The sequence below is a fragment of the Brassica napus genome, chromosome A5, assembly GCF_020379485.1.
Source record: "Brassica napus cultivar Da-Ae chromosome A5, Da-Ae, whole genome shotgun sequence".
Taxonomy (NCBI): Eukaryota; Viridiplantae; Streptophyta; class Magnoliopsida; order Brassicales; family Brassicaceae; genus Brassica; species Brassica napus.
The window spans coordinates 14,005,582-14,018,601 of record NC_063438.1 but is presented as its reverse complement, the minus strand read 5'-3'; the positions used below and the strand labels follow the sequence as shown (position 1 = coordinate 14,018,601).

Below are 13,020 nucleotides of genomic sequence, written 5' to 3'. Positions count from 1 at the left end.
CTAACTTATGTAATATTAAAAAATATATGAGTAATTTATTCAATTTTTTTAAAAAAAATACTATCATATATTTTGTGTTTTATCGGATCAATGGTATCAGATTGAAGGTTAATAGTGAGTTTTTGAGTTTTTACCGGGTTATTTTTAATTAACAATTTTTTCATTAAATATGAACTGGATTATATACAATGTATCGGGTTTATAGGTTCAACCATGAATCTAGGTCGGATATGAAAACAAATCTAAAAACTCAAATATTATTATAGAACAACTACCATATTTAAAAAAAAAAAACCATATTTTGAAAAGAAAAGAAAAACAAATGATAAAGACCTAAAAACTCAAGTTCGAAACAAAAATAATGTAGTTTGTAAATCAGTTTTTGATCAATAAATTAATAAAAATCAAACCCGCGCATTTTTAAGCACGGATCAAAATCTAGTAAAACAATTAAAGCTCTATAGTTATTGAATAAAATAATAACTTTTGACTATTGATGTATATTCATCATATATGTTTATAATGATGGTAATTTAATTTGTATTATAATCATTGTAAACTATATACAAAATTGAAGCATAACCAAATTATATAATCAATTTTTTTTCTTCATCACCAAATTATAATATCAGTATACATAAACAATAAACAATACATACCTTATAATAGTTAGTAAAACTTGTAATTTTATAATAGTATATAAAAAATTTGTACGATGAATTGAAGTTAAGAAGTGCATAGCTAATAATTAGAAACAAATGATATACATATAAGTTATTCAAAATTTGAAACAAAGAAAAGATTACGTAAGATTGTTGTATGTGATTTGTTAGGTTAGTGGGTCCATTATTTGAGGTTATATTGAGATTAGATTGTATATTTAAAAATAATTAATATAGAGTATGTCAAAAATATTGGAAACGTAAATAAATTTAATGGTCCACCATAGATTATTTGTAAATAGATAAAAAGTATTTATGTCTTTTTTTGATCAGCTTAAATAAACTCATAGTGGTTTTGTAAACCAAACCGGAAACTCTGTATCTATGTAAACGATGAAATATGATTGTTTCCTGATACTGCGTGCTAGAATATTCGTCTTTGAATTATGTGTTTGTGAATATGAATCTAAGCTGAAAAAAAAATTTCTTTCAAAGTTTTGATATCTTCCAAATAACTTGCAAATGCTGACAATTTTTGTGTTTCTGAAACCATCTTCACCAATTGAATACAATTCGTTGCAAACGTAATCTGAAACTGACGCAAGTTCCTCATACACTCCATTGCCCAAAATAGCGTTTTCACCTCCGCATGAAGAGGGGAAAGAGTAGCCCTGACATTTCTTGCCCCAATCAAACCATCAAAACCTTCTAGGATGCTATATCAAGAACCATCTGTAAAACACTATCGCCTTAGAATTAATGGTAAATTCGTAACCTTTACATAGTGTGCTGTCTTTTGTATGTTCAAACACATATGCCTCAGTCCAAAAGTATTTATGTTTTAATAGTATTAACTAAATTCTGACCCGTCATTTGGCATATTTTTTGTTTTATTTTTTTTTAATCTAATTTTATATTTGTGCTTTTTTTTACAATCATATTTGTGTTTAATATTAATTTAATTTAATATGATTTTAGGTAACTATATTAAATATGCCCAGTTGCATAACTATACATTTGTGCCATATGCATTTCAGAAATTATTTTTAAACTTTATTCTTAAAATTCGCAACATATCATATTTTCTTAATAGATACCTAACATAATTAGTAAAAAATATTTGTACCCCAAAAACTCGATTCGGAATCGACCCGAAAATCAAAGTCTCATACTCTATTAGACATGGCATATATACTCAAACGGTTCTTAAAGTATTTTATCCGAAAACCAATATCAAACTTAATCTGCACCGAAAACGAACAATTTTTTTGAAAAATGTTTGAAAAAATAAATTTTAATATATTCTGTTAAATATATATATATGGGTTAATATGGTCTTCATTAACTTTAAGTAAAATCAAATAATCTATTTAAATCTGTTAAACTAAATGAGTTTATTTAAAACCCGTTAAACTAATTGAAACGACTATAAGTGTTTTATTTTTTATTTCTTAAAAAATATAAAGTGTCTATAATGTAATATTACATTTTATACTCCTAAACCGATATTATGAGGAATAATTAACATATCATTGTAGAAAGATATGTCAATAATGTATCTGTATATATAATTACATAAAATAATGTATTATATTAATCAAATAAAATGTTAAATTTCTAAGAAGAAAATGGTTGAGATTATTGAATAACCCAAAAAAAATTTGGATGGAATATTGTCGAAAGGAGTAAACGTAATTTTTGCATAAACCCAAAAGAAAGAGATAAATGCTATATAATATATAACTGTTGGCTAATATAAATATTAGAAAGAAGTGGCTACCGATACTTTTTAAATCATAATTGAATTAATAGTTGATTGGTAAATATTTTCATGCTTTTATTATATAAATCATAATTGAGTAAATAGTTAGTTGGTAAATATTTTCATGTTTTTGGTTCAAAAACTATTGATGGAACTTTTTAATGAAAATTTAAATATGTTACAAAAGTTCAGTGATATAACTTGTATTGCATTACGTTGAAGTAATGTTAATTTCAACATTTTTGGATCTATATTGTAATAACCTGAGAATTTTTTCCAAATTTATTCAAATGGTATTTGTTGATCTAAATTTTAAAGATGAGTAGTCTTTACAAAAAAAAAACTGACGTATTGAAATTGGCATTAGGAATCTAAATGTTTTCCATTTATATTTTCTGAACTTAGACGCATTTAATGAAACATGTTAAAGTGATCGCACTTTTTAAAACTCGTTTATGAAATTCTCACATAAACCATATTATCTGATTCATAGAGGGATGTATTGATATAGTTAACATTATACTGTGAGTGATAATGCAATGAATTTTGTATATGATAAAGGATGACTTGATTTTTGACCGTAACAACAAAAGTGTGGGTTCCGCAAAAATTGTTTAGTGGGATGTCAACCGTAAAATGCAGAATAATTAATTGGTTACTAAATATTGGACATAACTTTATCAATTGGTCACACTAGTGTTTTAATAGAATAGATATATATACATAGAGCTTTTACATGTTATAATTATTTTTGTTTCTGTTTTACTTCTCTATTTATTTAACATTTATTCATATTGTTATTTACTTTTTTAAACTTATTGTGCTTGGATAAAAAATCATATTTATTTAGCTTTAGTACATTTTGTCTACTTTATGTGAACTAAATTTTAACAAATATTTTTATTGATTGTAAATATTAGATCTGTAATTAATGTTTGAAATAATTTCTTTACTTGTTCTTTAAAGAATTTACAATAGAGACTATAATATATCGTTTTTTTAATTCGTCTATGGCATATTGGCATCTAACATGATAGAAAGGGCTCTGCATACATGAGTTTAACTTAATAATAGCTTATGGTAATTAAATAGAAACTAGGTTAAGATCCGCGCCTTGCGCGGAATGAACATTATATATATAAATTATTTTATATATTATATGTTTATAGCATATTATAAAATAATAAATATATATTGAATAATTAAAAAGTCATTATCTACTACTTATATAATTAAATTGGTGCGAACATATAAATAAATTTAATAAACCGAAAAAATATTTTTTCTATTTGATATGATATATAATTAAATTTAAATGATAGTGACATATATATGGTATATGTTAATATTAATATTTATTAGATGATGCTTTTTCTCATATTTTTTTTATCATTTGTATCTGTTATAGGAAAAAGTCTAAATTAGTGATAACAAAATTTTCATTGTGGCAATAATGGTTTAAGTCATTTATAATATTTAAAAAAAATTAAGTTGTCAATATTTTTTTAATTTTTTTATCAAAAAAATGTTTAAAGTAAATTTCAAAATTACGATATTTATGTATTTTTATATGGCATATAGTTTAATTTAAAATGATACATATATTTATATATCTTTTATTTTTGATACTTATTAAATGAGACTTTCAACTTATATTATTTTTCAATTATTTGTATCATGTCATAACAAAATTTTTAAATCATAGATCACAAAATTTGAATGTGAAACTTTTAATAGTTTTAGTAATTTATTCTCGTTTTAAAAAATTCAAAATATAATATATAAATAATTTTTTAAATTTTTATTATATGGTTACTATGATTGTTTAATTTATTTTAATAGCTTAAAATTAAACAAATATAATTATAATACACACTTATTTTTATCAAATCTTTATTATTCAAAATTATTAATTGTCATATATACTTTAGTCACACTAGGCAATTCCGTAATCTTATTTAATGAAATAATGAATCACATTAATAATGCATTTATTGTGGTTTAATAAAAAACTTATTATATATTTAAATGGACCAACTTATTTTTCTAATGATTCTAAGAATCATTATAGTGATGACACGTGGCTACAAAAAAATGTTAATGCTTCTCAAATAATATATAGGGGATAGATCATACAGAACGATCGATTCAGTACAAGTTTCAATTTGATTTTATCTTAAGCACATGCCTCAAAACGTCAAACCGGATTTAAAATATGAAAAAAATTCTAAAAAGAAATTCAACATGCCCTATTATATCGGCTAATTTAGTATGCCTACTATAAAACTTTGAGATCCACGAGCATTCAACCTCTTGTTGGATCCACGTTAAACGGTGAGAAAAGAAAATGTTTACTTATCCTTTTTTTTAATCAAAAATGTTTATTTATTCGAAGTTTAAGTTTAGCGGCATTGTAAACCTCGGCCGTTTACTTAGTTATAATTACAACTAGATATAATTAAGAAAGAAGTAGCCAAAAGATATTTTTTCCTATGAAATTTAGAAAATCTTAAACTAGAGAAAAATAACCTGAACATATACATTTTTTTTTTTTTTTTGGTAAAACCTGAACATATACATATTACACTTTTTTATTAAAAACACAAGAGTTCCAAATGCGTGTTTAGGTTGCTTGGATCCAAATAAAAATTGATCAAATGATCATAAGATCGTTGCAAGAGAGAGATAATTAAATGATTAAAATATTCCAAAATGCACGTTTATCGCCTGTACGTTACCATGAGTCACCAGTCAATACAAATTGGATATATTGGAAGTTTCACGAATATGGTGGCATCGTGATGAGTTAGAAAATGATAAAGTTAGGACTATGATTTATGTAAGGATTAATATATTCATTTCTGTATAATTTAGAAATGCAAAATCATGTATAAAAGGGCACCTTCGGTGCCTGCTTTTACATCATCACTCAACTCTTCATCAGCTTTTTTCTCTCTCTCTCTCTCTCTCTCTACTCCAGCAGAAGAGGTAATCTCTCTCTCTCTCTCTCTCTCTCTCTCTCTCTCTCATATTTTATATAAAGTAGTTGATTTTATATTTTCACTCCACTTGGTAACATATAAAGCAGTGAAAACTGTTTACTCTCAACCCAGTAAACATCGGCTTACTTTGTTTTTCTTTTGAAAATTAACATCGGCTTACTTTGTTGGATAATTCTCTGGGGTAGATTTTTTTTAAGTTTTTATAATAAAAATGGATCTCAAAAACTAAAATAATCAAAATAGTATTTTTTTTTAAATTTTTTTTTTTTTTTTAAATTTGAAATCCTATCTGTAAGACCATCTCCAATGTATTTTGCTATTTTCACTACTAAAATAGGAAAACTCTATAATAGAGTTGATATATGTTCCAATGTATTTCCCTAAAATAGCAATCTCTAAAAAAATAGAGGAATGCTATTTCTTCCTCTATAAATAGAGGAAAAAATAGAGATCTCTATTATAGAGGAAGAAATAGAAGTGGGTTGGAGCAATTTCACCTCTAAATGTTATTATAGAGGTGAAAATAGCAATGGGTTGGAGTTGCTCTAAAAACCCTGTTCTTCAACTCTAAACCTTAAACGCTAAACTCTATATTTACTTTTTTTTTATAAAACATTTACGTTATTTTGGTCATTTTTATTTTTAAGATCTATATTTGTGACAAAAAAGTTTTTAGGTATGTTCTAAGTAATTTCTCTACTTTGTTTCCACAAAATGAATTTGCATTTTCCGCTCAAGTTGGTAATGATTCAAATAAATTAATGACTAAGCAACAAAATCTTTAGACACTACGCAGTACACGATGGTCCTAAAGGTGGAAGCTAAAGGTGGAAATGGAGGGAAAGAATGGGATGATGGATTCGATTATGAGGGTGTAACAAAGATACATGTACGAGGTGGTCGTGAAGGCATTCAGTTCATTATGTTTGAGTATGTCAAAGCTGGAAAAGCAACCGTTGGACCAATCCATGGTGTCTCTGATCGTCGTGGTTTGACACAAACGGTATGAAAACGTGTCTTAAATATACCATTTAGACCAAAAAAAAGGTCTCTAAATAATTAATTAGACGAAACTTCATCTCTTCAGTCCTAAATGTTCAGAAAATTGCTAGACCGTAATTAGATTTTCTATACAAGATTAGTGTCTAGTAGGCATCTACGCGCCGTCTAAAAAAATCGTTTCAGTTATAGCCGATTTACTGTTTTATTAAACTTAATCCTATATATCATTGGCACCACAAACGATCTTTTTTCTGTTTTATCATTTTTTACATAGCTCGAGATAAAGCATATGGAGAACGAACATTTGGTATCTGTTGAGGGTTACTACAACGAGTCTACCGGTGTGATACAATCGCTTCAGTTTGAAACTAACATGAAGACTTCTGATCTCATTGGGTACGACGAGGGTACTAAGTTTTCACTAAGAGCCAGGGGAAAGAAAATCATTGGGTTTCATGGATTTGCTGAGAAGAATCTCAACTCTCTTGGAGCATATTTCATCAGGATGCCACCAACCAAATCAGCAATGCAAGGTGGTCAAACTACAGGTGTAGGTTATGACGATGGTGGTGACTACGATGGTGTAAAAAAAGTTGTTGTTACAACGGATGGCACTGCGATCAGGCATATCAAGTTCCACTACGACAAAGCTGGCAATGAGGAAATTCGTGAGCGAGGGGTGACGACCGGAACACAACATGAGGTTAAACATTTGTTTCAACTTGACAGGTGGACGCTTTAGTTAAAACTTAGTTAGTTCTATGAACAATCTATTATCTATTATTGCAGTTTACGATCAATCATCCATATGAATATATCACATCTGTGGAAGGAAGCTACGCTGTTACACAACCTTACAACTGTATTGTCCTTACGTCATTGACTTTCAAAACATCAAAAGGGAGAACCTCTTCAACGATTGGTCCAGTGACTGGTACCAAGTTCGTGCTGGAGAGCAAAGGTAATGCTATTGTTGGATTCCATGGACGGGTGGGTTCTTGTGTTGATAGCATTGGTGCATATTACTCTCAAGTTTTCCCTTCTCAAGAAACAGGTACCTGCATAATTACTAATGCAAATGATTATGCCTATTGCAAACAATGAACCATTAAAGAATGAAATTTTTTTTTTAAATGATAGCGTTGAAGGTGGAACCTAAAGGCGGAAAAGGAGGAGTTCAATGGGATGATGGATCAGATTACGAGGGTGTAACAAAGATACATGTACGAGGTGGTCTTGAAGGAATTCAGTTCATCAAGTTTGAGTATAAGAAGGCTGGTCAAACTATTGTTGGACCAGTCCATGGTGTATCTGGTCGTGGGATGACTCAAACGGTATGTAATTAGGCCGTTTTTGTATTCCCAAGATGCATATGAATGCAGATGCTTAAATGTTACTCTCTCTGTTTAAAAAAAAATAGATATTTAAAAAAAAAATCTGTTTTAAAAAAATAAATATTTTATGGTTCCATGAAAAAATTGTCAACTTCAAAAAATTTAATTTATTTTATTGAATTAATATTTGTTAAAATATATTGAAAATTGCACTTATTATAGTAATTTAATGTATTTTCTTAATATGTGTGAAACCATTAGAAAATCTATCTTTATTAAACGGAGAGAGTATTCTTTTAAATCTGCATCTGGATGCTTCATGCAAAATCCTTAACATTTAAAACATCTAGATATGCATAGTGCAACAAAAAAAAGTTCTAATACAAAATTTGCATTTCAATATCTCAAAACTCAAATACCCTTCAAATTAAAATAAAAAACATCTAACTTAAAATGAACTATTAAATAGTATTTTTAAATTACAAAACGTGTTATGTGAATATACCAATTCTATTTATTTATCAACGTTTTTTTTGTTTCTTTTGTATGCAGTTTGACATTATCCATTTGGAGAATGAATATTTGAGATCTGTTGAGGGTTACTACGATGAATCAACAGGTGTGATTCAGTCGCTTAGATTCATCACAAACCAGAAGACTTCTGATCTCATGGGGTTTAACGAGGGTACTAAGTTTTCACTAGCAGCCAACGGGAAGAAAATCATTGGATTTCATGGGTTTGCTGAGAAAAATCTCAACTCTCTTGGAGCATATTTCATCAGGATTCCATCAACCAAATCAGCAATGGAAGGTGGTCAAACTACAGGCAGAAGTTATGACGATGGCGGTGACTGTGATGGTTTAAGAAAAGTATATGTTACATTCGATGGTACTGCAATTAGGCATATCAAGTTCGACTATGACATAGCTGGTCAAGTGGAGATGCGTCAGCGAGGGGTTAAGGAAGGAACCGAATATGAGGTTTTCCTAATTCCTTCTAACCAATATTCACTTCATGAATTCAAGATGTTAATTACTAATATACAGTATACATATTATAAATTAATACTTAGTAAATTAATAAATACGACATATATACTAATAAAATTTTATGGTCCTAGGTTTAATATTCCAAAATATGATAGTAATAACAAAACTAGAGCTTGATCCGCACGTCCGTGCGGGAAATTAATACATTTTATAAATGTATAACTTAGATATACTCATAGATATTTACATTTTAAGTTTATATCAATATAATTCTATAATCTTATTGCTTAGGTTTTGTATTTGACAATATTAATATATACAGAATTGTTTTATACATTTTACTTTTTTTATTACATACTAATATAATTTCAAGTTCTGTACAATAAATTCATAATCTGAAATAATCAAATAGATAATCTCTTTCAAAATATATATTTTTAATTTCTAAAGTTTTCATAGAAAATATTTTTAAATTTTATTTAGTTATTCTATATAACAAAATATATATTTATTTATATTTCCTTGTTGTGTTTAAAAAAATATACTTTAACATCTATAATTTTAGTATATAACAGGATTTTATAAGTAAATATATTTTTATGCCATAATAATTTACACATTACTTTAAAAAAAAATTATACATAGTTTACGAATGTTTACCCGTTTTAATGGTGAATGATATTTTATATGAAATGTTTTTTAAATAAAATAAGTTAATTAATCAATTTTATATTTAATTCATATAGCACTTCTATTTTCATGTAATATAAACTATAATATATTTTTTATTTTATAATAAAATCTTAATTAACATTAATTTGTAATAATATTATAATAATTACGAAATAAATTAATGCATTATTTTGTAAAAGATATTTGAAATTTGTTTTTAAGATTTGTCATATTTATGTGATGCCAAAATGTTAATTAGAAATAAATGAAATATGATTTTCTAGGAAGGTTCAATTTAAAAATAATCATGCATGAAAAGAAGTTGTGATTTCTATTTTAATAGAATGGAAATGATATTTAAATGAAATATTTATAAAAAGAAAATCATTTAATCTATCAATTTAATATAGTTTTATATTTAATTCATATAGTACTTTTATTTTAATATAATATAGACCATAATTAGAGGGTTTATGAAAATAGCATACAAATTTTATTTTTTATTTTATAATAAAATATTAATTAACATTAAGTTGTAATAATATTATACTACTAATTAAGAAATTAATTAATGCATCATTTTTAAAAAAAATATTTATAACTTTTAATAAGAGTTTCTTAGATTTTTTGTAAACAGATTTTTATTATTTTATAGGTGGAGTTGTTATATGTGTCAAGAATATAAGCTGTGATAACTTAATGTTGATTGAAAATAAATGAAATACGATTTTTTAGGGAAGGTTCATTTTTAAAATAATCACACATGAAGAGAAGTTGTGACTTCTATTTTAATTTTTTTTTGTAAGTATATTATTCTATTAAATCATAAAATAATAACTTTATAGTTAATAAATTATTGCAATTTTGATATTATTAATTTATAGAAAATTCACTGTATTATGATTACTTGCAGTTTGAGGTTGATCATCCACGTGAATATATCACATCTGTGGAGGGAAGCTACGCTGTTACTCAACCTTATGGATGTATTGTCCTTAGGTCGTTAATTTTCAAAACATCAAAAGGGAGAACCTCTTCCAACATTGGAACGGTGACTGGTACCAAGTTCGTGCATGAGAGCAAAGGAAATGTTATTGTTGGGTTCCATGGACGAGTAGGTTCTTGTATTGACAGTATTGGGGTGTATTACTCTCCTTTCTCTCCTCCTTCTCCTCCTTCAGAGAAACTCCAAGGACATGGTGGTGATGGAGGAGATTTTTGGGACGATGGCGTTTTCAAAAATGTGAAGAAGATATACGTAGGACAAGGAGATGTTGGTATTGCCTCTCTCAAGTTTGAGTACGAGAATGAAACTAGTGAGATGATTGTGGGCAAAGAACATGGAAAGAAAACGTTGCTTGGTTACGAGGAGGTGATTCACTTTCTCTCATACATGCATTTGCATTATTTTTATTTTAAACTTAAAATAGCCTAACAATGTTCTTTTACTATAACAGTTTGAGCTGGATTATCCGAGTGAGTACATTACATCTATAGAAGGTTGTCACGATAACGTAGTTGGAGCTGAAAGTGGAGTTATAACAATGCTTAGGTTCAAGACTAACAAACGCACCTCTCCACCATTCGGACTCGAATCTGCTTCCAGCTTCGCCATCCAGAAGGAAGGTTACAAGATCGTCGGATTCCACGGAAAATCCAGTGCCCTGATTAATCAGATTGGGGTCCATGTGGTTCCCATCACCGAATAAGCAACCATTTGAAGCTATCGAAGGAATCGTCGTCTGGTACCTGTCTTGCACCGTTATTTATGTTGCAATATGATTTGCTATGTATCATGTTGTTGTCTGACTTGTTTTACATTTATGCAATCGCATGTAATAAGACAATGTTTCTGTTTCTTATGTCTACCTTTCTTGAAAGTTGACTTCAGCTCATATTTAGCAGACCCAGCCTTCGAGTTCAACTCTTCACTGATGAAAACAGTCATGTTATTGGCGCTCAATTTAGTAGATAGCTTTAACTGCAAAGCAAACAGTTAAGATAAAAAAATCCGCAAGGAAAGTTTATGCTAGCATCTCTATGAAAATGGTTATTGCCAGTTTCTTCTTTTCACCAGCTTTGTAAAGCAAGATCGTCCGTAATCATCAACCTGACATCAACAAATCAGTATGAGGTCATGTTGACAGTCATTATTGCAACTTGCAGGTACGATTTGATAAATTTGTGATGGTGTTTGATGGTATTTTTACATTTTCTGAATGGTTAGTGAAATGCTTTCTTATAAATAATTTATTATCACAAGTAAAAAGATGTAGAGCTAGGGGTGGGCAAAAAAAAAAAGGAACCAAACAAACGGATCCCAAACCGATCCAAATCGAACCAAATTATATGTCTAAACCATTTGGTTCAAGATTTTATCAACCCAAATGGTTCGGTTTGGTTTAGTTTTAAACTGAACCAAACCAAAGAACCGATGTTTTTAATTAGATTAATTACATATACTAATTACATATACTAATAATATTAAGATTAAGATTTAATATTTTTAACCATTTAGACTACACAACTAAACATTTTATACATTTTACTTCTTGATTAATAGAATAAACACAACTAAAATTAATTAAAAGAATATGAATCTCATATATTAACATCAAAACGGGAAAGTTATTTATGATATTTATATTACGTTTGAAGATAATAATAAAATTTTTTTATTGGATTAGATTTTCTGCATATTTATTGTGATGTTTGTTTTATGTTTAAATATTTAAAAATAATGATTTAGTGTTAAATGATGATTTTTAATGTTTTATAAATTATATTTTTGTAATTAAACTATAAAAAATTAAAAATCAACTCAATTGAACTGAAAAATACAAACAAAACAAAATTAAACCGAACCAGACACAAACCAAGCAAACTAAAACCGAACCGAACCGAACAAAACCCGAACCAAATCGAACATAAACAAAAACAAACTAATTTGGGTTGACTTTGGTTAAAGTTTTCTTAGACACAAATAACCTAAACCGAACTCGTAGTTAAAGCCGAAATGCCCACTCATATGTATAACCACTAAAAGCATTTCCAAAAAGACTCTCTATTTTATAGTTTGCAAAACTCTATATTTAAAATTTCGAAGTGTTCTACTCCAAAAGAAAAACTTCAAATTAATTTCCAAAACTACTTGTAATTTACATTATGGTCTTTATATTTGTCATAATTAATATAAATTCATAAAAACTTTATAACTAACTAGAACATATATTAAAATATTACAGTAATATCAACTAATAAACTCTTACACTAAAATATAAAATTATAAACAGAAATACATTATTAAATATTAAAGTAAAATAAAAATATCACATTATTCCATAAAATTACTTCCCTAATGCTCCATCTTCGGTTACATAAAATTTGTTTGGACAATATTTTAGAGGTTCCGAAGCAAATTTACTAAACTATTAGTGTTGTTGTAATATTTAAATATTTTGCAATAATTATATCTTCATGTATCGTTTTAATAGTTTTTATTAAGTTTCTTTTGTAATATTCTTGTTGTTTAGTTCTCGTTTTAAAATATTACAAATCTTATTTTAAAATTTTATTAATTTTATGTGTAAAATTTG

General features: G+C 27.4%; 1 protein-coding gene across 2 annotated transcripts; it reads left to right on the top strand.

Moving 5' to 3' along the window:
* Positions 1-5,372: 5,372 nt before the first annotated feature.
* On the top strand, positions 5,373-11,681 carry LOC106417897 (jacalin-related lectin 11-like). Of its 2 annotated transcripts, XM_013858618.3 has the most exons (8): positions 5,373-5,412; positions 6,212-6,429; positions 6,703-7,131; positions 7,218-7,482; positions 7,569-7,762; positions 8,315-8,743; positions 10,338-10,796; positions 10,882-11,681. In XM_013858618.3, the coding sequence occupies exons 2-8, from the start codon at positions 6,229-6,231 to the stop codon at positions 11,131-11,133; spliced, it is 2,229 nt and encodes a 742-aa protein (XP_013714072.1). In that variant the 5' UTR covers positions 5,373-5,412; positions 6,212-6,228; the 3' UTR covers positions 11,134-11,681. The 2 variants fall into 2 exon arrangements, with proteins under 2 accessions (XP_013714072.1, XP_048635484.1); XM_048779527.1 differs by lacking the exon at positions 5,373-5,412 and having other exon boundaries at positions 6,093-6,429.
* Positions 11,682-13,020: the final 1,339 nt, after the last annotated feature.